This window comes from Archocentrus centrarchus (assembly GCF_007364275.1).
Source record: "Archocentrus centrarchus isolate MPI-CPG fArcCen1 chromosome 18 unlocalized genomic scaffold, fArcCen1 scaffold_23_ctg1, whole genome shotgun sequence".
Lineage (NCBI taxonomy): Eukaryota > Metazoa > Chordata > Actinopteri > Cichliformes > Cichlidae > Archocentrus > Archocentrus centrarchus.
Genome location: NW_022060145.1, coordinates 3,339,514 through 3,364,018, shown reverse-complemented (window position 1 = coordinate 3,364,018; position 24,505 = coordinate 3,339,514). Strand labels below are relative to the sequence as shown.

Here is a 24,505-nt window from a genome sequence, read left to right as displayed (position 1 = left end):
AAGGGATTACAATCTGGAGTGGAAGTTACATTTTTACATTCTTCATGTCATACCCCATTCTTCAATGTCGCCAGGGAATCATACAGGCGGCACAGAGAGGTGACGCCATTGAGTTCGGTGATGGGGATCAGCTCCTTACAGTTGCGCTTCTTAAAGCTGAATGTTCTCTCTATGTACTTCTCAAACAAAGGCTTCAAATGGTCCACTTCAGCCTGTGAAGTGAAATGGAGTAATGGAAAAACAGCAGATGGAAGTAAAGAGAATGGTGCCAGACAAAAGAGTAAAATTACTCCTGATGGCTTCCTTATGTTCCTGCAGTAAATGTGTTCTTAAATTAAATGCATGCATATGAGTGACTGTATTGTACTGTGTGTCGTTTGTCCAGCCAGGACTGCACAAAAGGCCTCCATCCCAAATCCGTATAATCATTGTAGACCATTCCACAGCGAGACACTGTAGCTGGAGAGGCCACTGCAAGATTCTCCACTTCAAACAGAAGAGACACCTACGACAAATACATTGCATTATTTATGCACATTCATACTAAAGCTGCAAACATACTGGAAGCGACTGGCAGCAATGTGACACCCAGAGACCACAGAAAGTGAAGGACATCCCAGACTTCAGTGACTATGGGTGAAATAAGTGCTGACAGCGGGAAGTGGGCAGGACCAAAGACAAACTTTTCTCAACTTCCACTTCGACTACCAATGAGAATGAAGGATGCCACTGTTTGACATATAACCTGGCAGTAAATACACCTAGGATCACCTAGGCAACCGGAGCCTGGAATGTCCTCAAAGCAAGCGGCCGTCAGCTTCAAAGCGATGTGGACAAGCGGATCGCTTCCAGTACATACACAGCTTTATTGTCAGCATGTGTGATTCAGCTCCTTCCCTCTGTTAATCAAATAAAGCACAGACTATTCTGGGTGATGATAAGCTGCCATTTTCTTCCATTTCATATGTGAGCTGGATAAAAAGGATTAAGCCACTTGAATGCTCCTTCTTAATTTTATAAAACTAATCTTATCATGTGTTTGAGCTTTTGCTTAGTTGGATTTATTAGACAGAATCTAAAACAGCCTAGCTGCAGAACAGAGCAATTTTAGTCCCTGCATTTTTTTGCTGCTTTCCACTTGGAAACTGTTTCAAAACATGGCCTTCTCGCCGACACTTGAACAGAACGGATGTTATTATAAAAAGTCTAAAGTCAAACGGTGAAAAATGACCCATGAGTCTGGTTTCCTGATCTGTTCTCACCTGCTCAGGCATAGAGATTCTCTCTCCGTTGATGAGCGTAAGCACTTTGTTGTCATCCATAACAGAGTTCATACTCTCAATCCACAGTGTGTCAACAGGCCCATCAAACACAATCCACTTCTCATCTGGTTTCTCATCTTAAGTGAGGACAGGAGATACAGTGTGTGACAGAAAGGTGATGTGACAAACAATCATAGTGGCAATTTTCATACAGCAACATTCATTTTCCCAACAATTTGAAGTCACTGAGGAGTCTGTGTATTGCTTAATAGTTCATATTTTCATTTATTAAAAAAAAAATTATATATATATATATATATATATATATATATATATATATATATATATATATATATATATATATATATATATAAATATAAAATAAATAAAAGCACTGACTTTCATAAAGCAATACTATATGACACACTTTGAACCCAGAGTGTTGTGTGCAAGATCTGTTCATTATTTCTCTAACAGCTTCACTATAATCCAAATGCCCGGCAGGAAAAAGGAAGCAACCTTCCTTAGTACTGGACCCACAGGGTTCTATTTACTGTCCTTGCAATCCTCTTTCAGATTCTGATTCTTGTTAGAAGGGAAGCCGATAAATGTTTGTAAATCAGCTCACCCTACATAAGATGAAGCAGAGACAATGCTGCATAACATACTTTAGCTTGCCGTTTTCATTATAACTTAAAAAAAATTGAGCAAATCAAACATTTTCCTTTAACAAAATAAAGTTTCCTTCAGTTCAGCTGCACTTTAGAAATAAGAATAGGATATGGGCGATCCCCACAGTGTGTGTGTTTTTTATGTAAGCACCTGCACAGGCTGATCTCATGAGGGACGACAGCACTCCATCACTCCACTCATTAGTAGAGAGGTCATTCTCTCCATACAGCTCTCCCAAACTGAGTGCCTTGGGATTCAGAGGATAGTCCTATCAAATAAGACATGAAAGGTTAAAAAAAAGACAATGAAAATGGCAGCTCATCCTTTCTGTCAGCCACAAGTCTTAAAATAACGGACAGTCGGCATTCCCAGCGCACCCTCTCTATACACATAGGTGTGCCAGGCCAGTCCAGTATCCTCCCTCGATACCTGATCCAACTTACCACCAGGTGGTGATCAGCTGACAGCTCAGCTCACCTGGGTGTCCAGAACATATGGCTGCAGATCTGATGATATGTTTACAAAATCAATCAATGACCTGCACCCTAGGGTGTCCTGGTGCCATGTGCACATCCTTATGTTTGAACATGGTGTTCGTTATGGACAAACTGTGGTTTGCACAGAAGTCCAATAACAGAACACCACTCAGATCAGACAGGCCTCTCCTCCCAGTCATGCCCCTCCATGTCTCACTGCCACTGTACTGTTCACCGACCCGAAGCCAAGAAAGCAACTCTCATCCACCAGGGAAAACCCCGACATACTGGCAGCAAGCAGAGGGGATACAAGGATGCCCCCCCCCCAGCCTGCTGCCTCTCACTGAGGACCACTCCAGAGTGGAACAGCATCCAACACCTCTCCAGGAGATGGGTTCCAGAGCCCAAGCCATGCATTGAGGTGAGAGAGAATGCAAGAATACACATTTGATGCCCATTCAAAACATGACTGTTAGGAGCAGCACAATTTTTTTTTTTGTTTGATTGTTATATTAAACAAAAGAAATACAAAAGTTGGTTATATTCAGCTGTTGAGGTAAACAAAGATCAGTCACTATAAGATGAAATACAAATTGGTGTGAAAGAGGCAACTGTGTTTTTTGTTACTTAATGCAACAGTTGATGTGAATCCTTGAACCATCTAGATATTAAAATGACAACTTTGACCATTCAGTTTGCGTTCATCAGCTCTCAAGCATAAAATAAGCTTTAGTAAGAACTGAATTTCAGCTGGATTAAGCTAAATGTGAACATTCTGTTTCTTTACTTGGAAAAAAGTGGTGGAGATTTGATCCACAAGATCTGAGGTGTAGCTGTTCTCTAGTACAGCGAGAATTCATATTGTGAGTTTTCTTCTCAGTGATGTGAGCGCTTGCAGGATCAGGTCACACACTCTGATCTTATGTGACTTCTAATTACTTCACTAAGAGGAGATCTGCCTGAAATGATGCTTCAGTGTCCAGTGTGGCAGCAGAGAGCGGGTTCAGCCTCAAATAAAATAAAATTGGATGGACACAAAGTTGTCTGTCTGGGAGAAAGATGCAAACGAGGAAAAAAAAAAAGCCTCTGTAGCAAGCTCTTCGTGATTATGCTCAAGTAAGCAGCCAGGTTCAGTCCATTTAGTTCACATTTGCCAGTCACTGCAATGTTTAGCGCCTCATGCACTCATCACTGTACTTCTTTGGGTGTCACAGTTTGTAACAGAGTACATTTAAGCCATTAACAATACAGACTTCAAGCAGGCACAAATACTTTGTTTTTGATTATAACAGCAGTGTTAATAAAATATATATATTCTTCTCTACCCACACTAACCTGGACCAGCTGATAACCTGGCTCTCCTTTATGATGCAGAGCAGTGATGGCATTCTGCAGGGTCCTCCAGGTAACACTCTTAGCACTGCCTGTCTTGCCTACCAGCATGGAGCAGTGTCGAGAGTTTTTGGTCTCATAAAGTTGGATGACTTTAGTCACAGTGAAAGGTGTCACTTGCAAACCACTCTGATGAAGCTCCTCCTCTATGGCTTCCTTCAACTGCAAGCAAAAGACAGACAAGTAAGTCAGTGATTGGTGATGCACTGAGGGATATTGCAAACACTCAGAGAAAAATTCGATACATTACAAAAAATCATAATGTATAACATTATTTTAGACTTACTGTTAAAAGAGAAAGTAAATATAATCTAAAAGGAACTGTATTTTGTATTTTTTGTTGTGTATACTGTAATTTTGTGTATTTGAAAATATGCCACTAACAGTCTTCCAAGCTGAATAGCAAAAATTTATTTATTTATTTTGTTGTGTGTGTGTGAGTGTGTGTGTGTGTGTGTGTGTGTGTGTGTTGTGTGTGTGTGTGTGTGTGAGAATGAGGGGAGGATATTATAATTTTATACTTCTTTCTGCTCCATTTCATTCATGATTTTTCTTTTGGTTGTTATAAGAATTATTTATATGTTGATTAAATGAAATAAAATAAAAATGAAATCATAATGCACAAGAATATTCTCAAAGGGAGATTATCTTCTTAGTTTAATCTTACACACAGGGAAGAACAAAAAATATTCCCACAATATTTCCATTTTTTATCACTTGGATATTAAACCCATGCTAGTCTTGACTGCTGATCTAGATCAACTTACTTTGCCGTAGTCTATAACAGGTGTTTCTACATCAGGGAACAAGTCTTGAATGATTCCACTGAACAGTGGCAGGTCGGTAGAGGTCAGCTTAGCAATGTTCATATCCTTGATTGCCATTAGTAGGATCTACGAACACAGATACAAGAAGAGAGTTGCTTTTCCCTCAGTTTAGTTTCTCTCTTAAAGCATGGAGCATTTTATAGGGATGGACTGACAGGACAGCAATAGAGAGACAGCAACACAGCCTGGAGGTGTCATTCCATCAGGGTAATCAAGGCAAGCAGTGCTCGTGTATTGAAATAAAAAAGACATCAATTAAAACATACAGTAAAGCAATCTCTTTCCTTTCATCTCAGAAAGCTTTCTATCATAAAGCTTCTCTCATGCCTCTTTGCATCCATCCTTTACATTACTGCCATCTTGCTGCCTCAGCTGACTACCGTCTCTGGAAGCAGAATTAACACAGTTTGAAAAAGGAGCCAATGAAATCTGTATGCGGTAGGTGTTTCCATGGGTGTGTCTGTGTCCTGTTAACAATGGCCGGAGCTCAACAAGTAGCGAGGCCAGCAGCATGCAGCTGGTTGTTTGCACATGTGCATTGTGGCTAAACCTCTGGTCTTTGAGGACTGATGGGAGATTACTGTGTGAGGCAAACTGCCGCTGGCTCTGCTTTCTCTCCTCTGAGATCAGTTATGTGGTGCACTTTGTGTGGAAACAGAGCTAGCATTAGCAAGTAAATGAACACTCATTTATTGTTGCCACAGATGAGTTTTATCTTAGTAACACCTTGCCGAACACGTGTGATGTAAGAAGTTTTAATAGCTCATTTAGCACATTAGCAATGAAAGCTTTAATGATGGAGACGGGAACTCCTGCCATGTCCGGTTTAATGAAACTGGCAAGTTGAGGTGCGAGTTCCACCAACACTTTCAGATTAACACCTCTGAAAAAGATTAACCAGTTGTTTTGCTAATACACCACCTTCATTTTTCATTAATATTTAATCCCCTTGGAGAGGTGGGGTTCATGGTTTGTGAACAATAACAAGTAGTTTCTGTTATGTGTTTTTGTCTAGACGTTCCCACAAGTTATCTTTAATGGTCTTCAAACCACTTTTTGTGTGTGTGTGTGTGTGTGTGTGTGTGTGTGTGTGTGTGTGTGTGTGTGTGTGTGTGTGTGTGTGTGTGTAATGAGGGAGAGAGGGAGAAACGTACTTCTTCATCAGGAACATTGGGGCAAGAGCGCCGTTTCTTTCCAGCATAGCGAAGCAGCGAGGTGAGAGCACGAAGGCCAAAATCATAGTGGTCCTGTTTGGACAGCTGTTGCAGCACCAGAGAGTACAGAGTGAACACTTTCTTAGCTAGGACCTAAAAGGACAACGTCAGAGGTAAATTAAAATTAGCATAATGAAAAAGGAAGAAGGGTACGTAGGATTAAAATTGCAGTGTGACAGAAAAGAGTCTGAATTCATAAAATACAGCACATCTATTTAACCATAATGACAGCTTCTTCTGGAGAACAAAGCATTAATAAGCTCCCATATAATCTTCATGCTGCAAGGAAACAAGGTTAATAAAATGTGTTAATGTCCATTCAAGCTGTTCCAAAGCTGTAGCTGTGTTACTCTTTTTGTCTGTGTGCACTATACTGGATCTGAGTATTCACAGCTCATGGCCAATTACCACTTTCATTTGCTTATTTTTTTCATATTCAGTTATGGATAATTCCTATTCTCTAAGCTTCACTAATGCCTCATTTACATACTCATAATTAGTTGATAAGCATTCAATGAGGATATTTTTTAACAATAGGAACCCAAGTCCTACCCAAGATAGTGTCTTTTATGTACTGTATGCAGGCCTGTCCATTTTAACCAGCTTGCACATACACAGGACACAACCATATTCACTTCTAAATTTAGCAGCACTGACAGGCTGTGTTCTTTCAGTCCCAGTGTGTTTTTGTTGCCACTGTTGCTTGGTCAACATCCTTAATTGTGTGCCTTGAAGGAAGAACTTTCGTTAACTGCAGCTCCCAACAGGATTCTGCACTGCAAAAGAACCATTCAGCCTAGAAAATATATCGGAGCTGTGTGTGTGTGTGTGAAGGGGGGGAGGGGGGGGGGGGGATCTTGTACTTTTCTTTTAAACAGACCAATCGTCACCTCCTCTCATCAATCTGTAGCAAGCCTGCACACTAAGGCTGGGATTATACTCTCACACACAGACAGCTGCAATCAGTGTCCCTTCCACTCCCCCCAATGCTTGCATAAGGTCAATAAGAGGGCACTCATCTTTTACCAGAGGGAGAATAGAGGCCATCAACAGAGGCATGCTTCACAAGCTCCACCTCAGGAAGATGCAAAACCAGCCCCTATATCAACTTAGCACAATGGTGGTACAATAATTAGCACCACTGTCTCACAGCAAGAAAGTCCTGGGTTCAAATCCACTGACCAGCTCTGGCCTTTCTGTGTGGAGTTTGCATATTCTACCTGAGCTTGTGTGGGTTCTCTCACAGTCTGAAGGCATATATGAGTTAGGTTAATTGGTGATTCTAAATTGGCCATAAGTGTTAATGGTTGTCATTCTCTCTGTGGTAGCCCTAAGATATACTGGCGACCTGTCCGGGTGTACTCTGCCTTTTTGCCCTATGACAGCTGGGACAGGCTCCAGTCCCCTGCAACCCTGAATTGGATACATGGACAGAAAGTAAGTGTCTGCAGTATAGTCTGTGACTTACTTCCTCTGTGGACCTCACAGATATCAGTTTATCCAATCAGTTATATACTATAATGCAATTTTTTAATGTTTCTGGATAAACTCCAATATATCTCCTTTATAACTGAGATCATATTTAAGGCTTATATCCTAATAGACAAACCTTGCTTATAGCATTAATGCCTTCTTTCACCTGTTCTGTTATGATCTTCCAAGAACACTAATGTATACAGATTCCATCCAGTGTTAGTACCTTGCAGTTGTTGAAGCCCTCACCAAAGAGCAGGATCTCAGCAATTAGAGTAGAGTCAGGCACCACCATTGATATGGGTCTGAACATGGACTTAAGGTTGTCAGGAAGCTCAGTACGACCAGCATAACCTCAGGAAAAACAGAAGTGGAGAAAACTGATTAGATTTGTTAACGACAGGTTTTTGTGACATTAAATATATCAAACTGAAAACAGTTTTCAACTATTTCTGTAGCATAGCTGCTTTCTCTTCTGTCTGCTCTTGTTCCATAGGTTAATCTCCAACACATGGTGACATTTGCACAATTGTTTTGACCTACCGGGATTCATAGTGATAAAGATGCCACATGACCAGACCAGACTGATGTGTTGGCCTTCAAAATTGAACTTGGACTGTTCAGCTGCGAGAGCAGACAGAATGGAACGGATCTGCTGGGCCACCACCGACAGCACTTCAATGTTGATACGGTTGAACTCATCAAAGCATCCCCACGCTCCTGTCTATTTGAGATGGACACAATGAAATACACACAAATTTGAAAATGATTTTGAACAGTGATAAGTGAAAAAAAATCAGTCTCATAAAAACACTTGTGTAAATTATGTTTTTTTTTCCCCTAACTGGCCTGCCTACAATCAACACCACAAAAAGGAAAATGCATCCTAGTGCTTATTAAAGTCAAAAAGGTTTTTCATCTTGATTGACTGTTGACAGTCATGTTACAGTAATGCTAACTAGAGTATCACAGCTGGTAATTACTCAAGGCACGAAAAACACTGATGTACCATTTTTGATTTATGTTAAATTTATCCTTATAACTTTAACTAAAGTTATTATTATCATTATCTGGTATCATCATCTCCACTCCTTCCTACCTGTGCCAGGCCAGAGTACATGCGTCCCATGGACTTGTAGTCCAGTCCTTCAGAGCAGTTGACTACAATGACGTACATGCCTAGAGCTTTTCCTAAGTCCTTTACCGTCTCCGTCTTCCCAGTACCAGCTGGGCCTTTAGGGGAGCCTCCATAGTGGAGATGGAGTGCTGTAGTCAGCGTCATGTAACACCTGAACAAGCCGCAATATGGATATAAATAGAAATACAGGAACTGGTTAATTGGGCAACTTGGAAGTAAATTAGCTTGTGAATTAGCTTTTCAGCATCACACTGAGACAGGATGTTTCAAATTTTAGAAATACTGTGCAAATGCAAGAAAGCAGTCCTGTAACACCTATGGGGTGTTCTAATCTCTGCAATAAAATATTGTGGTCAATGTATCGAATGCTTTGATCATTTGAATAGCAGCATCCACCTGCTCCATTATGTTTGCTATTTTTAAAAAATTATTTGCTATTTAATTACACAAAATACTGACTGCAGTGCAAATGATCCCTTAGAAAAAGTGTGTTAAAAAAAATAAAAAATTGCATTTTATTTATATATAGAAAAAATATAAAACATCTTTATGACCATTAAGTGTCAGGCTGGATAATGCACTGCATTAACCGAGTATGACTGACCTGTCAGTAAGCGGAGTGATGACGAGGCGTCCTGAGTTGCCGAGGTACTCATAGCCATATCTGAACTGTGTATTGGTCTGTCGGATTATGCAATCCATTAAATCCTGCTGCAGTAAAAACAAAACATAAAACACAGTTAAAATATTTTTTCTTATTTCTAATTCCAGGCCAGTTACAAAGTTGAACTGAGAGGTAGTTTGATAGCATGAAGTGCAGAAGAGCTTTTTGGCCATGTGTCCATATTGATTCATTTATCATGAACAACAAATTTCTCATAATGCATTATATAATCCAAAAATATATTTAAAGTGTATTCAAAATTCAATATTGGTGTGAAGCATAAGTTATGACTGGTTAAATAATGTGCTGATGAAGCTAATCAAAGTGATTAGCTTAGTACTTTTCTTTGTCTATTCAAGAGGATTAGACACATATACAAAGCACAGCAGGCCATCTCAGACTAAGTACTGTTTTTGAACTAGATAAACATTGTGCTAATCTAACCGCATCTTTAGTAATCTGATAACACTTCAACTGATATCAACTGATAAAAGCAATTTATAAATATCCACCTGTTCTATCAGTGTCTTGCAGCCACCTTACCTTGTCCTTTTCCCAGTAAAGCCGCAGCTGACAGAGCCACTCAAAGGCATTGACATCGACGCAGCTTGCCTTGGCCAGCTTGTCAATAACATCCCGAGCGTGAACCTCTACTGTGACCAGAGCTACGATCTTCAAACGCAGGACTTTGGGCAGGTTATCACGAATGAGCTCTGAATAGCACTGAAGCATGGAGACCTGAGAAAGACAGCAGTACCAACAAGTTCAAAAATTTATGGCAAGCCTGGTCATTTTTATTGCCGATATGTGAGCTATGCACAAAAACTGCACATAATACTATCCTTGACTTGAATACATACATTTTTATGGAGGTAAAATGGTGTCATGACACCTAAAAAAAGCAATATGATACATATCAACCTTCAGGAAAGCTTGATAATGTGACAAAAATCAGTCAAACCTGTTTCTTCTTCATGGACTTCAGGGAGGCTTTGTCAGCTCTCTCCTTGCTGATAATGAGCGCTCTTGTGACATTAGAAGTCCACTGGATCTGACTGGCTGTGATTAGCATCTGAAACAGGAAGAAATAATCCTCATTTTAATCTTACTTTATAATAAAATTAGACAACTTCCATGTACAATGACTTATTAACTCTATAAACAAAAGGGACAATGTTATAAATTTGATACAAACAATCTATAAGTTGCATAAATAAAGGTATTAAACTATTTAAATACACAAACTGAGTATAAATTGTTTGAAAGTGGAAATACACAAGTTTTATTTCGACCACTGGGATATGTACATTAATAAAAGGCTGTGCAGAGTGACAGGCCTTTAAGTAAACAAAAAAATTCAATTTAAAAAACTCTGCCACCGATGACAGTGATTTTCACATCATTTGCCATGTTAAGTCCAAATTCTGCAACTGCATCAGTGTCAGTGAATCAGAATATCAGATAAGTGAAGATGAAAAAGCAGGACAGACAGTTCATGAAGGAAAAGCCAAAAACAGACACACCTGTCCTGGCCAGGTTTTGACCCATTTGTCTCTTGGTCCTCTTACACTCTTCAAATCTACAAGGCAGTCCCCGAGGCAGTCCTTTAGTGTAGCGCGCATGGTGCTCTCGATCTCACACAGCCAATCCTGCACGCACACAAAACAAACAATCATGACCTTCTTCCTTGTATTCATTGTCAGATTTATCACCCCTTTCAGATTATAATTACAATCATCCTTAGTGCTGTACCTCCACAGGTCTGTCCACTCGCACTGGTAGAACGAAAAGAATAAACTCCCCATCAGCAGAGAACATCCCGCTAGCTTCTGATTTCCTGCTTGTCTAGAAAACACACATTTTTAAGAAATACCAGTCACTTAGGACAACAAGGAGACTGACAAGTCAAATCTGCATAGGGGCTTTCCAATTATTCCAAAAAAGTTAAATGTGCATGAAATATAATCTTTTTCAGCAAAAAGTGGATATAAAGAAATATGAACTAAGTAAATGATGCCTCTCTCCCTATGATGGCTGGGATAGGCTCCAGCCCCCCCCCCCATGACCCTGAACAGGATAAGTGGAAGTGAATGGATGGATGGATGGATGGGTAAGGATTACTGCCCCTTACACATTTACATGGCCGCCCTCGATTAACTCTTTTTGTTAGTAGTAATAGTGTAGCACCAGTTAGTAAGCATTAACATCCCTGCCTTTTCAATGCGCAGGCTCTTGATGTTGTCAAAACACTTCTTCAGGTGAGGCTGCATGGCTTGTGGATTCTGTGACTGTCCCAGGATCTCCAGAACATCATCGTTGGACAGGAAATAAAACCTTGGGAAGATCTGCCTTTTGGTCTCCAAGTATTTGTCCAAGGCCTTCAGGATCTCCTCCAGCTTCACACTCATCTGTGACAGCTTCTCTGGCAAGCCTACAAGACACAGAGAAGAGGTCAATCATAAACTTAAATCTCATTTTTACAATTAGATAACTGGGAAGTCTATTTTGCTGAATGCAATCATCACAGATGTGTTTCTCAGCATGCTCAAATTCATATGTTTTGATATTCTCTATGATATTTTAGATGGTACATACTGTGTGATGAAAATTATGAGACACATTTCCAAAAATAGTTGTAGATGGTCATACCACAACTCACTTAATGCAATATGACAACTTGAAATCTTATGGTTTGTTTAACATCGTGAAATAAGTTTTAAATTTACATTTAGGCTTTGAACTCATTAACTATTACTATAGTTTTTAAAAATATTTATTTTAGGGCCTAAAAACACTAAGGGAAAAAAAGACTGTGTGTTACTGTTTTAATAAGAGCACATCCTTTAAAGTAACATGTCATACCAGGGTGGTGTGTTCCCTGCAAGGCATTCTTTTCCTTGTTTAGATGGCTCATAACGGTTTTCCAACTAGAACTTATTTCTTCAAACTTTTTGCACTCGTGAGGCAACTGCTCCCGGATGTCCTTTCCTTGGAAAATGTTCTGAGGGAATGACAAAACATTAAAATTTATTGTTACAGAGACAGACTAAAGAGTGGAGAGAGCTTAACTTCATACTGAACAAAAGAGGATAAAGAAATGATCAAAGAACTGAAACAGAAAAAAAACCCAGGATGCCTGTGGATGAAAATTTAAAAGGAATGACAACACACAACGAAATTATCAATATATTAAACTTCTTCCTTCCTTCCTTCACATGCAAATAAAAATGCATAAAAATAATAAATGCGTACATCAAATGATGAACATCAAACACAATAAGATAAACAGCAAAACACTGAATGTAGTTTGAAAAGGTGAAGTATTCTGCATGGGTTTCTTGTACCTCCAAATAAATCCAGTGCCGTTGTACATTAAGGATCATCTCAGTAACTTCCAGCACGTGGGAGAGCTGACGCCCCCAGCGGTCCACCTCCTGTTCAAAGGCTCTGACAAACCGAGATGCTTTCATCGTGGACAGAATAACTTGGTTGTCCTCCAGTGCCTGAAAAACCTCTTCTGTCCCCCTGGGAGACATAGGAAAGGTAAGTATGACTACTGATTACTGCTTAAAATGGATTAAGATGAATGTTACTGCATCAGAGTAAGATAGCGGAGTAACAATGCACTGCTGCAACTATTGCACAGCTGTGGTGGCCTGTTCTGTGGACAGTCTGCTGAATTACAGTCTCATTGTCTATCTTCCTCTCTGCCTCCTTTCATCATGTTTACTGTGGATCAGTGGCAACGGCTCAGGCTGCTGATTAGACTGGACCTGAGGTCTGACTCAGTTTGTATGCACTGGATGGCCTGAGCATTCGCGCTGACACATCTGTTCATACAGTCGTGGCCAAAAGTTTTGAGAATGACAATTATTGGTTTTCACAAAGTTTGCTGCTCTTTTTGCCACATGTTTCTATGATATACCCAAGCATAATTACAAGCATTTCATAAGTTTCAAAGACTTTCATTGACAATAAGCACTTTGAGTACTCAGCTAGAGTAGAAAAGCGCTATATGAGAACTAGTCCATTTAGCATTTACCAGTTACATATTGGCAGTGTTGGTCCTTCTTTTTCAAGATGTCTACAATTTGTCCTGGCATGGTGTCAATCAACTTCTGGGCCAAATTCTGACTGATAACAACCCAGTCTTGCATAATCAGTGCTTGGAGTTTGTCAGAATGTGGGGGTTTTTCATCCACCCACTTGTTTGACCACAAGTTCTCAATGGGATTAAGATCTGGGGACTTTTCTGGCATGGACCCAAATTTTCAATGTTTTGTTCCCAGAGTCACTTATTTATCACTTTTGCCTTATATGATCCCTGGTGTTTCCACTCCCTCTTTGTTGCCTTGGTGTGAATGTATTGTCTGCATTTTCTTTTGTTCCTCATTGCATCATAATCATTGGCTCCCCGCCCTCTCTTGGTCGTGTGTTTCACCTGATTCATGGTTTCCTGAGGTCCTTGTTTTTTTGTGGCTTATGTTTCCTTCAGAGAGAGTCTGTAGTCTTTGTTCAACAGTCAAGTATTAAAGTCAAGTCAAGTTCATGTATGTCGTCTGAGTCCTGCACTGGGGTCTGCACTTTGCCTGCCAAACAGCTTGATGTATGTTATGAAGTAATGACTGCATGTGTTTCCCTGCAGATAACCATGGTAAAAAGAGGAAGACCAAGGATTTTAAGAACCACTCTCCTTTTAAAGCATCCAGTCTGCTTTTTGAACTCAATCAGCATTGATGGTGTCATCTCCAGCCTTGTCCCTATCAACACGCTCACCTATGTTAACAAGGGTCTGACTGAAATGATGTGAGCAGGTCCTTTTTTTGTGGCAGGGCTGAAATGCAGTGGAAATTAGTTTTTTGGAACTAAGTTCATTTTCATGGCAAAGAGGGACTTTGCAATTGACTTCAATTCATCTGATCACTCCTTATAACATTCTATAGTAGACATAAAGTGCCAACATAAAAACTAAAGCAGCAAACTTTGTGAAAACCAATACTGGTGTCACTCTCAAAACTTTTGGCCAGGACTGGACATCTCTGACAACAAAAAGATTCAATCCTTTAACTTCCTCTAGCTTCCCCAACAAGGCACATTATTCTCAGGCTGCAGTTGTAACTTCTTAAACCCTTCACTCGATCATGCCTTAAAGGTTAAAGGTAATTTTCTCACCTCAGCCGGTAATGGCCTTCATCTTTGTAAGGTGCTATGTCGAGGATCATTTCCTGCCATGTCTTGGTAATACCCTTCAGGCCCTTTAATATCACACATAAAAAGTATTGTTAATAAAAGACCACACTGAGACCCAGCAAAATGAGGAGGAAATATTTCCACTCTTTTCATATCGACCAAGCTCGATGATACAGTCATATGACTTGATTACTAATAACAGGAAACAATCCATCACAGCTTTGAGTTCCAGTGTTTGAATTCACTGGAGATGGAGAACTTTTAAATTTGCATAATGACAACATTTCTTTTCTGCCCTCTCTTTGGTGACCCCTCACAAGAGATTCTCATTCCTGTCACTGAGTCTGAAGTGGCAGGAATGACAATTAGCACCTCCAAGTATTAGGTGGTTGGTCTCAGCCAGAAAAGGGTGGAGTGCCCACTCTGGGTTCAGGGAGTTGCTGCCCCAAGTGGAAGAGTTTCTCGGGGTCTTGTTCGTGAGTGACGCGAGAGTGGAGAGAGGAAACTGAAGGATTGGTGCAGTATCTGCAGTGATACGGGTGCTGTATCGGTCTGCTGCAGTGAAGAGAGAACTGCGTGTGACAGCAAAGCTGTCAATTTACCAGCTGATCTATGTTCTTGGCCTCACTCCTGGCCTTGAGGTAGTGATCGAAAGAATGAGATCAGAGATACAAGTGGTGGAAATGAGAGGGGGCTGGGCTCTCTCTTAGCAATAAAGTGAGTAGTTCTTCCATTTGGAAGGGACTCAGAATAGAGCTGCAACTTTTCTGTATAAAAGTGATCAACTGAGGGGGGGTTTGGGCATTATTAGGATTATGGTCAGGATGCCTCCTACTGTAGGTAAGTTGTTCCAGGGATGTCCTAATAGGTGGAGGCCATGGGGCAGAGCCAGGACATGCTGGAGGGATTATACCGCTTGGCAATTTTGGGAATGCCTCTGTGTCCTGTGACACAGAGTTTTTGGACATGTGCTTCTATAAGCTTTACTCTTTCAACTTTCCAGTGTCTTTTTTTTTTTCTTTACAAGTTTACAGCATCTATTAAGGGAAAAAAAATGAACAGTAATACAAAAAGTAAGTTTCCTTATTAGAGCCCTTAGAAGGAAACATTTACCGAAACCTAAGGGAGAATTCAATTTCAGATTCTGACAGGTTAATAATTTTTCCAAGCTGACTAAACCTCATTAAGTAACTGCTCCTTTCAGGCTCTCCTTCAATCACGGTGCTACAAAACTTCACCCCCAAGGACGTGTCCATATCTGTAAAAAAGACCAGACCTGTTCTATGGAGAGTTCCTTGGTGGCAGCTCCAGAGATCTCACAGATTTTGTCAGTATACACGTTGAAGCCCAGAGATATGATCTTTTCCAGCGTGAATTCAGCACTGGTTGGGTCAAAGGAACACTGCAGTTCCTCTGAGATCTGCTTCCAGTGCCTGAAAGAAACATTTTAAGTACAGTTAGTCACAGTTCCACTTTACTCTGCAGGACAACTGAAGAAAAAAATGTAAGGGTAATTGCTAGCAGCTTCCAGATGACTACTACCAAGTCAAGCCACACTTGACACTACATGTTCATAACTCATTATTTAAAATCTATCTAAAGAGTTCACATCTTTTTTAATTTATTAGACACTGTTCTACATTATACCCTCCCACATTACTTGCACAGACTTGATAGTATTGATATTATTATGGGAATGTTTAGAAGACCATAATATTGCTTAGTGAAAGACATAAAAGTCTCTCTAATAATAGTAATAGTGATGCAGTGATGTAACTTGTGTCCGTTGTACCTAAAAAAAATGAAAGTAGGATATCTGTGGACTGCTTGCACATGAATATAAAGATATGTGGGTATGACAGATGTTACATGGTGGCTCTATGGGAGCACCATTAACACGCTGACTGACATAACTGACAGATGGCACTAAAAAGAGAAAGAAGTAACATTTAATAGGGGAAAGCGAGTGTCAGCTAAGACTTTCTGGCTGTTCTCCTTTTAAGACACCCGCAACTTGGCCATAAGCAATATTAGTCAAAAACTGTTTACAGCGCTAATTTTTTAATCTTTTACCTACTCTCACAAACTGCTGAGTGTTTTGCTTTGATGATACACTTAATGTCAATCTTTTAGACAAACTTGTAAAACATTCCCTTTAAGCACAGAGATGATTCACCCACTTTAACAGATCCAATAAAAACTGAAATGACAACAGACCCCTTGTTTTCAGTCAGTACCTCTCTCTCATGGCTGGGTTCCTCAGATCAGCAATAAGAGGGATGATTTTCTTGAACTGGTCAATCTTGTTCTTGGAGAAATCTATAATATCCCACTGTTTATCCTGCAATCAGACAAAGATTACATCCTCACTTCTGTGTAATGGAAATGCAATACAGTAGCTGCAGTGACATTTATTATTGTTAAGTAGTGCATTTTATTATGTTAGCAGCAGATTTTGTAAATTTTGCAATCACTAAACTCTCGGCAGCTCTTTAAAAAAGCACGTATGGCTAAACTGACCTTGAGATCTCGCTGGAGTTTATGGAGTTTTTTAAACATGTCCTGTGCTGCACTTTCCATGCTTACTGTCTGCAGGGTAGCAAACTGACCGCCCTTCCAGATATTCCAATTGGCATTCCATTCCTCTGTGATATCCCAGACCTGCTGCAGGTGATCCAAGTCCTACACAGGACATAGAGACAAAATACAAAAGCTCAACCATTAAACACGTACTTCTTTGAAAATTTGAATTCATATCATACCATCTCCTTTCTCTTATATCCTATAAATTTCCTACTACAATATAACATACTGTGTTTATATATATATATATATATATATATATATATATATATATATATATATATATGTGTATATGTGTGTGTGTGTGTCACCAGATGTTACTGTGCTGAGCCTAAAACTATGATAAGACTATGGGCCTAGTGCTGCTTCAGACCTTCTCCAGAGCCCGGATGCTTTTGGAGGGGGCTTGCTCTATTTTGAAGAAGCTCAGCCCATCACGGATGGTGTTTTCTTCCTGTTTCAGAATCTCCAGTTGGCTACGATGTTCTGCTATTTGCGTTAAGGCCACGTCAGTGCTCAGTGCACTGTAAAATGGACCTGTATATGGAAATAAAAAAAACATAGTGAGATATACACTCATGAAAATACATAAACACAGACATAAACATAAACTATATTTTACTGTTTAGCAACAACAGACACAGATTTGAACATAAGGAAGAAATAAGCCTTGATATAAGCATTGAGCAACTAAGATGAAGTCATTCTGTTTCTCCTAAGATAGTTCTCAGTAATATCTCTTATATAATATTTCTGTTGAAAGGCCTGAGAAGGTGGGAAAGGTGAGGTGCATTACAAAGATGCAGTATTATAACTAACAAAACAGTAATACAGGGTCAAGAAAAGATTTGAAACTGGGTAAAGAGGCTTAACATAGATCAGTAATGATTGATTTAAGAGAAAAAAGAGCAAGTGAACGGTGCACAATCAAACGTCATGAGTGTGTGAAAGGGCACACGAGGGAGAGAGAGAGACACTCGGACCTTTAGCGTTGAACTCCTGCACAGTGCCCTCAACTTTCTTCTTGAACTCCTCAGAGGAGAGGATGAGGCCGTTCTTAAATTTCTCTTTGTGTTTCTGCAGCATGATGTCACTGTCAATCAACACCTGCTGGAACCATACCCATTCCTCATTCAGCACATCACGCAATTCCTGCACCTGCAGATAAAACAAACAGGATCCGCAGAATTGAGTAATGATTAGATGGAATATATTACTTAGTGTTCACAACATGTTGCAACAGTGTGTATATATGTGCAGATATGAAGTAACCTTCAAGAAATGAAAAAGATGAATTTGGCCTTGATTAGAGAATCTGAGCCTCAGTATTTTGTTTGTAAACGCTTTCAGGCCAACAAATGATAAACCGCTTTCTCTGCACAATTACTGTCAACAGCAGCACAAGATATGAAAGACAATTTATTTGGCATGTCACACATAAAGAACCCCAGCAACAGTGTTGCACTAGCTGAGTGAGATAACTGGACAGACATTACAGAGGTGAAAACACAATGTTAAAATGACTGGTGTATAATTTATACACAAGCGCATTATGCTTTATGTGTTTGTTTAGGGATGAACAAGGTACCTACATCCTGTTCCACTGGGACTTCATATTTGTCCAGGATAGCAAACTGTTCATGGATGAGAGGAATCTGAGCCTCTGTATTGGCCAAATTGCTCTGGAGAGTCTCCAAGAGCTTTTGGCTCTCAACAAGCTCCGCCAGTGTCTGGGGAGATTTTCTCAGCCTAAACACACATAGTACAGACAAACAAATACAACAGAGTGAGACTTGCTTTTTCTTTGTAAAATTATATTTATACTATATTTCTGAAATGTTCATTTGATCTTTCATTCCCCTTCTTCTGAAGACTAAAGTCACCAAATGTTAAACAAAGAATATTCACCCCTCCCAATATACCTTAAAACATGCCCTAATATGCCCTATATAGTCACACTTGCAGGAATCGTAAAAAAGCCAAGTGTCATGTGCCAGAAATATATTTTAAGACTGCAAGTATTTAGAGGACAGAAGAAACAGATGAATCCTGTCACTTCTGAAAATACAAGTACAGTAGACTACAAGGCACACTAAAGTTCTGTTAAGGCCATTAATAAATAGTTGTGTTGACAGTGACAAAAATGCAAGATAAGAATAACATTGGTATGATATAGTAAACCATTAAAAATAAATTAATGGTACATGTGGATTATCTGCATAACCTTAATGTTTGGACATGGCCATGACATGATAATGATTAGCAAATCTCATAAACTCATATTTTACTCTCATTAGGACATAGAAAACATATCAAATGTTTAAACTGAGATATTTTACTATGAAAAATATTAGCTCATTTTGAATCTGATGGCCACAACACATCTCAAAAGGTTGTGACAGAGGCAACAAAACGCTGGAGAAATAAGTGGTACTTTAGCAACTAATGAGATTAAGTGGCAACAGGACAGTAACATGACTTGGTATAAAACAAGCATCTTGGAGAGGCAGTTTCTCAGAGGCAAAGATGGGTAGAGGGTCATCAATCTGCAGAAAAACAAAAATGAATCTACAAACTGTGGAACAATTTCAGAATAATGTTCCTCAATGTGAAGCCTTTAAATATCTCATCATCTACAGAACATAATATCAAAAGAATCAAAGAATCTGAAGAAATCTCTGTGTACAAGTGACAGCATGGCTTTCATAGTAGAACAGTCCTGCTTGCAGTCCAGACATTTCACCAACTGAAATTGCAAAGATGTCACAGGACTGTTGAGATTATATATCCTATATCTCCTGCTAGAATCCTATATCAAGAATGGAAAAACATTCCTCTCCTGAAAGTCCAGCAGCTGGTCTCCTCAGTTCCCAGATTTTTGTAGACTGTTGTTAAAAGAAGAGGGGATGCTACACAGTGGGAAACAAAGCCAAGTTGCTGCCATTAAGTTCAAAATGAGCAAATATTTTTTCTATATAGGCCTATGAGATTTGCAAATCATTGTTTCATTCATTATTTTTCTTATTTTCAGTTCTTTCACATGATCTCTGCTTAATGAAATACACTTAGTTCTGCCTGCTACTTTGAAGCTAAGTTTAGCAAAGATTGTATCAAATGCAAAGTATCAAATGCAAGTTAAGTGTAGTGCACATTGGTATTTTTCTGATATGGGACACACTTGCCAAAGTGCACAAGACTGCAAGTGTGTGTGGGCAAATCAGCCTGCACTGCGTGGGCTGACCTGCAGATGTTATTATGGGCTTCAGGCAAACAAGCACTGACATTCAATTCGTAACTTGTGATCAAAGTGTGCACTGGATAGCTCACAGTGCTTGAATGTCAAACACACAAAAACAAACAGTTGATACCACTTATATAACTGATGTCTTTTTCACTCTGACAGTATTTTTTTTTGTCATTTTATAAGACTTCTACATTCAAATAACATTAAGTACTGACATTAAAGCATGCAGAATTTCTAGAAAACTGGTCCTCTAACATCAGGTCTTGAGTAATCATATTCACCAGCAAGTATCTACTGAGTCATTGAGTCACAGTGATGTCCTGTGACATATAAAAATACCCCTTTACAGTAAAGTTCTCTCACTGATGCCCCACCTGTTGGCATTGTCACGCAGGGAGGTATGAAGTTCTTTCAGGCGCGTGCTGGCCATGTTGCTGAGAAGCTGAGTGAACTTGTTCTGCCACTCATTGTAGTGCTGCACCAAGGAAGACTTGAGTGGTGAACAGTCCAGCATGACAAACTGGATGTTAATTATCGCATCTACCTGTTGAACACTGTTGGCCTCCTCAGAGTACCTGGAAGTCAAGACATGACAAAATATTGCAGAAAACCCCCCCCCAGTGTAGACGAGTCAACAGAATGATGTTGATCATGAAGTTTATAGTTCACAGTACCTCTGCATGTCTGCATCAAAAGAAGAGAGTGGTAGGTTACGTCTCTGGTAGCGCTGTATAAAGGAATCCTTATTCTTCTCCCAGACGTCCCTGTATTTGTCCCAGGTTTTTAAATAGGCCTGCAGGTGGCTGGCACTGGCTGTCATCCCTGAAGCAATTGCAGCCTGAATCTTTTTTAGCCCCTCATCTTGCTCTGGCAGATCAAACAGTATCAGGGTTACACCAGATAAAGAATAGAAACACAGACATGGTCACATATATGCATATACTCTATTTTTGTGTTTTAAAAAAAATGTTCTGACCTATCATGATGTGTATGGGATTCTTATGAGACTCTTTGCTGGGCAAAAGTTCAGGGAGTCGTTTAAATTCTGAGATGATACTGATGAGCTGAGGCATAATGTTCACAACCTGAGCAAGCTTTCTGGGAGTTGGGGAAAACTCCACCTGTTAAAAGAAACACACACATACACATTCATATTTCTGGAGAGATTATATTTAATTTTTTTTTAGAAGAGAGGAGGCCGCTGACACCAAATATACATACATAGAACTAACATACATGGAGATGTCCCATCATAGTGTAAACAAATCAATATCACATGACCCAACTGGAATAAAATGAGTAGCTAATACCTTTGGTGTCATTTGTGGAGATGCACTGCGCAGTGTAACAAAGACTTTAAACAAGGTATTGGGTGTTGTCTTGCTGTCACCATTGATGGCTCTGGATAGCTTCTTCAAGGAGTTTTTGATGTTACTCCTGAAAGCTTCTTCTATCATATGATCCACCTTCTCCACGTAGGTTACCCAGTGCTCCTGGACCTTCAAAACCATTGTACAGATTTAACATACAAAATACAGTAACGGAAACTTGGACTGTAACTGACTGATTGAATTTAAGGCTCCAAGGACTTACTAAGAAGGTATGAAACAAGTGTTTGTCTTGTTTATATTTCAGTCATACTCCAGACGTTTTCAATTTAATTGAAAGGTTTAACTATTAGTGAAACAAATTATAAGGATCGATTCTTAATACATCCTTAAAGCATATCTCATGGATATACACAAATATTAAATACTATATACAGTTCTGTCAAAAAGTATTTGCCCCCTTCCTGATTCCTTGGGTTTTATTTTTTTTTGCATATTTGTAACACATGTTTCAGATCATCACAGTCATTTGAAATTTAGACAAAGATAACCTGAGTAAATACAAAATGCAGATGTTAAATGATAATTGTATTTATTAAGGGGAAAAAGTTATCCAAACCTGCCTGGGCCAGTGTGAGAAAGTAATTACCCCCTAAACCTAATAACTGGTTGTGCCATCCTTGGCAGCATGAACTGCAATCAAGCATTTGCTATAACTGTAAATGTTGTGTTAGTTTTACGTCAGATGTAACGGGACTCAAACCTTATTTCACTTTATCAGACAGGTTCTGTTTAAGTGATTTCTTGATTCAACAGGTCTGGCAGTAATCAGGCCTGGGTGTGGCTGGTGAAATTATACTCAGTTAATTCATGATTTAACAGGAGAAGAAGAATGGACCAAAATTCCTCCAAAGCAGTTTGAATGACTCATTGCCAGTTAAAGCAAACACTTGATTGCAGTTCTTGCTGCCAAGGATGGCACAACCAGTTATTAGTTTAGGTGGGAAATACGATTTCACACAGGGCCAGGTATGTTTAGATAACTTTTTTCTCTTAATAAATGAAGTCATCATTTAAAAACTGCATTGTGTGTTTACTCAGGTTATCTTTGTCTAATATTAAAATGTGCTTGATGATCTGACACAAGTGTGTCAAAGAAATCAGGAACAGGGCAAATACTTTTTAATAGCAGTGTACACGCCAGAACAGAGCACATACCTCAGGTCCATCATTTGCCAAGGTGTCGTGGATCTGGGTCATGATACTGACAACATCCTGATGTGCTGAGTGAAGCACTTGGAGGCGGCTCTGCTGGTGAGCATTCTGGTCATCCTCAAACTCAAGGTTCCTAAATTAAAATGGTATGAGGTTTAAAATGAAATGAAATAATTAATACAGTCACACTGAATTTATCTTGTGCATTTACCAGACAGGCTTTATAATGTAATGAAAAAAAACCCACTGTCTGTTACCTGTACACGGTTTTTCCATCCAATTTAACCAGAAGTGCTTCACTAATCTTTTGACAGTGGTTGGAGATGGCTAGATTGGACACTTTGTAACTATGAACTAGCAGCTGGAGCTGTGGTGCAAGAGGAGAGGAGAGAGAAGAAGACAAGAGAAGCTGCTAAGCAAGACTCATTCAAAAGGCAGGTCTGAAAAAATATGCTACAGATAAGGTAAATGTGGCTCTCACTACTTGAGTCGTGTCTCCTGAGTACGTACTTCTGTCAAAATTGTGCTGGAGTTCTAAATAAACTGAAACAAAAAAGTATCTGTAAGGGGTGAACAACCTTGTCGACGTACAGGAGACAGTCACGGATGAAAACATTAGAAGCTCCTTTAGAAATCCACAGGAGTTTGGTCAGACATGGCTGTATCTTCTTATCCATCAAACGCATTTTCTCCCGAAACAGACCCATCTCGTCAGGAGACAGCATTCCTATGATCCTGACACACAGGCAGGACACAAAGGTCAGAAGGGCATTAGGTAAATATGTCCTGTTTACTGACTGAATAATAATGGAACAGGCAAGATCGTCAAATTAATGCCAACTTTGCTGAGTGTGTGTGTATCTGTCTCTGTGGTTGTCAGTGTGTAGCTGTGCAACCATTTTGAATCCCATGTAAAGTCTTCCACTGTTAGCTGAGAGAAGCCAACATCTCAATGCACAACAGTTATTGATCAGTAATTTTGACAGGCTTTTTAATTTGTTACAAAATTGCTTAGGGTTAGGGTGGTCCACACTACATGATAGTCTACACATGATAACTCCTTGTATCTCGGTTCCTACATGGAAGTTCCTTTCCAGCTTGTACTGCAGAATAAACATCAGTGAAGAGTGTAGACTAATTATACTTTGCCACAGTGCCACACCACACAAAAAAGTTAAAGGTCCCACATAATTATATATAATATATTATATAATCTCCACAGTCTGGGACTGAACTCTATCCTCCAAGACGACAACGCTCGCAGTCACAGAGCGGGGTTTATCAGAGACTACTTCTAGAATTTGGGAGTGGAAAGGAACACTTGTGGGATCAGCTAGGGCATGTGGTTCATACCAGAGTGACCAACACAACCATATTGGCTGACTTGCTACAAATGCTGGTTGAAGAATGGGATGTGCATTTCCACAGGAGTGTGTATGACCAAGCTGGTGATGATGATGATGATGATGATGGTGTCAGGCTGTTGTGGCTGTGTATGGTTCTTCCACATGCTACTGAAGCCCCTGTTTGTTAAATGAATAAACTGTTAAATTGCCAATATGTCTTGTTTCTTCAGACGCCAATAATCCAATCCAGAATAAGCTGTTTTGGAATTGGCAGAGAAGATTTGACAAGTTTTTCATGGGCGCAACCCACAAATGCATTTTTCTTACAAATGCAGCACCCTTTAAGGGGAAACACACAGACTTTCCAACAGTATAAGATTTATTACCACGAAACATTGTTACGACAAAGACATAACTAACCAAACACAAATTTCCTTACTTTTTGTGATAAGTTTATTTTGAGCAACAAAAATTCCTTTAA

At 39.6% G+C, this 24,505-nt stretch overlaps 1 protein-coding gene across 1 annotated transcript in view; it reads right to left on the bottom strand.

Moving 5' to 3' along the window:
* The window catches only part of dnah2 (dynein, axonemal, heavy chain 2), a 70,625-nt gene that overhangs the window by 34,515 nt on the left and 11,605 nt on the right, over positions 1-24,505 (bottom strand). Inside the window, exons 15-46 of the mRNA XM_030722696.1 lie at positions 23,257-23,413; positions 22,936-23,045; positions 22,682-22,811; positions 21,446-21,634; positions 21,112-21,256; positions 20,810-21,002; positions 20,510-20,710; positions 18,484-18,640; positions 17,875-18,049; positions 17,265-17,428; positions 16,829-16,990; positions 16,546-16,649; positions 15,585-15,741; positions 14,291-14,373; positions 12,463-12,643; positions 11,981-12,119; positions 11,332-11,549; positions 10,871-10,963; positions 10,642-10,767; positions 10,080-10,190; positions 9,662-9,856; positions 9,059-9,165; positions 8,416-8,605; positions 7,860-8,040; positions 7,543-7,670; positions 5,784-5,936; positions 4,570-4,695; positions 3,746-3,964; positions 2,085-2,202; positions 1,263-1,399; positions 368-505; positions 54-212 (exon numbers count right to left, since the gene is read on the bottom strand). Coding sequence (XP_030578556.1) covers positions 54-212; positions 368-505; positions 1,263-1,399; positions 2,085-2,202; positions 3,746-3,964; positions 4,570-4,695; positions 5,784-5,936; positions 7,543-7,670; positions 7,860-8,040; positions 8,416-8,605; positions 9,059-9,165; positions 9,662-9,856; positions 10,080-10,190; positions 10,642-10,767; positions 10,871-10,963; positions 11,332-11,549; positions 11,981-12,119; positions 12,463-12,643; positions 14,291-14,373; positions 15,585-15,741; positions 16,546-16,649; positions 16,829-16,990; positions 17,265-17,428; positions 17,875-18,049; positions 18,484-18,640; positions 20,510-20,710; positions 20,810-21,002; positions 21,112-21,256; positions 21,446-21,634; positions 22,682-22,811; positions 22,936-23,045; positions 23,257-23,413 — 4,846 coding nt within the window. The remainder of the gene's footprint in view (positions 1-53; positions 213-367; positions 506-1,262; positions 1,400-2,084; positions 2,203-3,745; positions 3,965-4,569; positions 4,696-5,783; positions 5,937-7,542; positions 7,671-7,859; positions 8,041-8,415; positions 8,606-9,058; positions 9,166-9,661; positions 9,857-10,079; positions 10,191-10,641; positions 10,768-10,870; positions 10,964-11,331; positions 11,550-11,980; positions 12,120-12,462; positions 12,644-14,290; positions 14,374-15,584; positions 15,742-16,545; positions 16,650-16,828; positions 16,991-17,264; positions 17,429-17,874; positions 18,050-18,483; positions 18,641-20,509; positions 20,711-20,809; positions 21,003-21,111; positions 21,257-21,445; positions 21,635-22,681; positions 22,812-22,935; positions 23,046-23,256; positions 23,414-24,505) is intronic.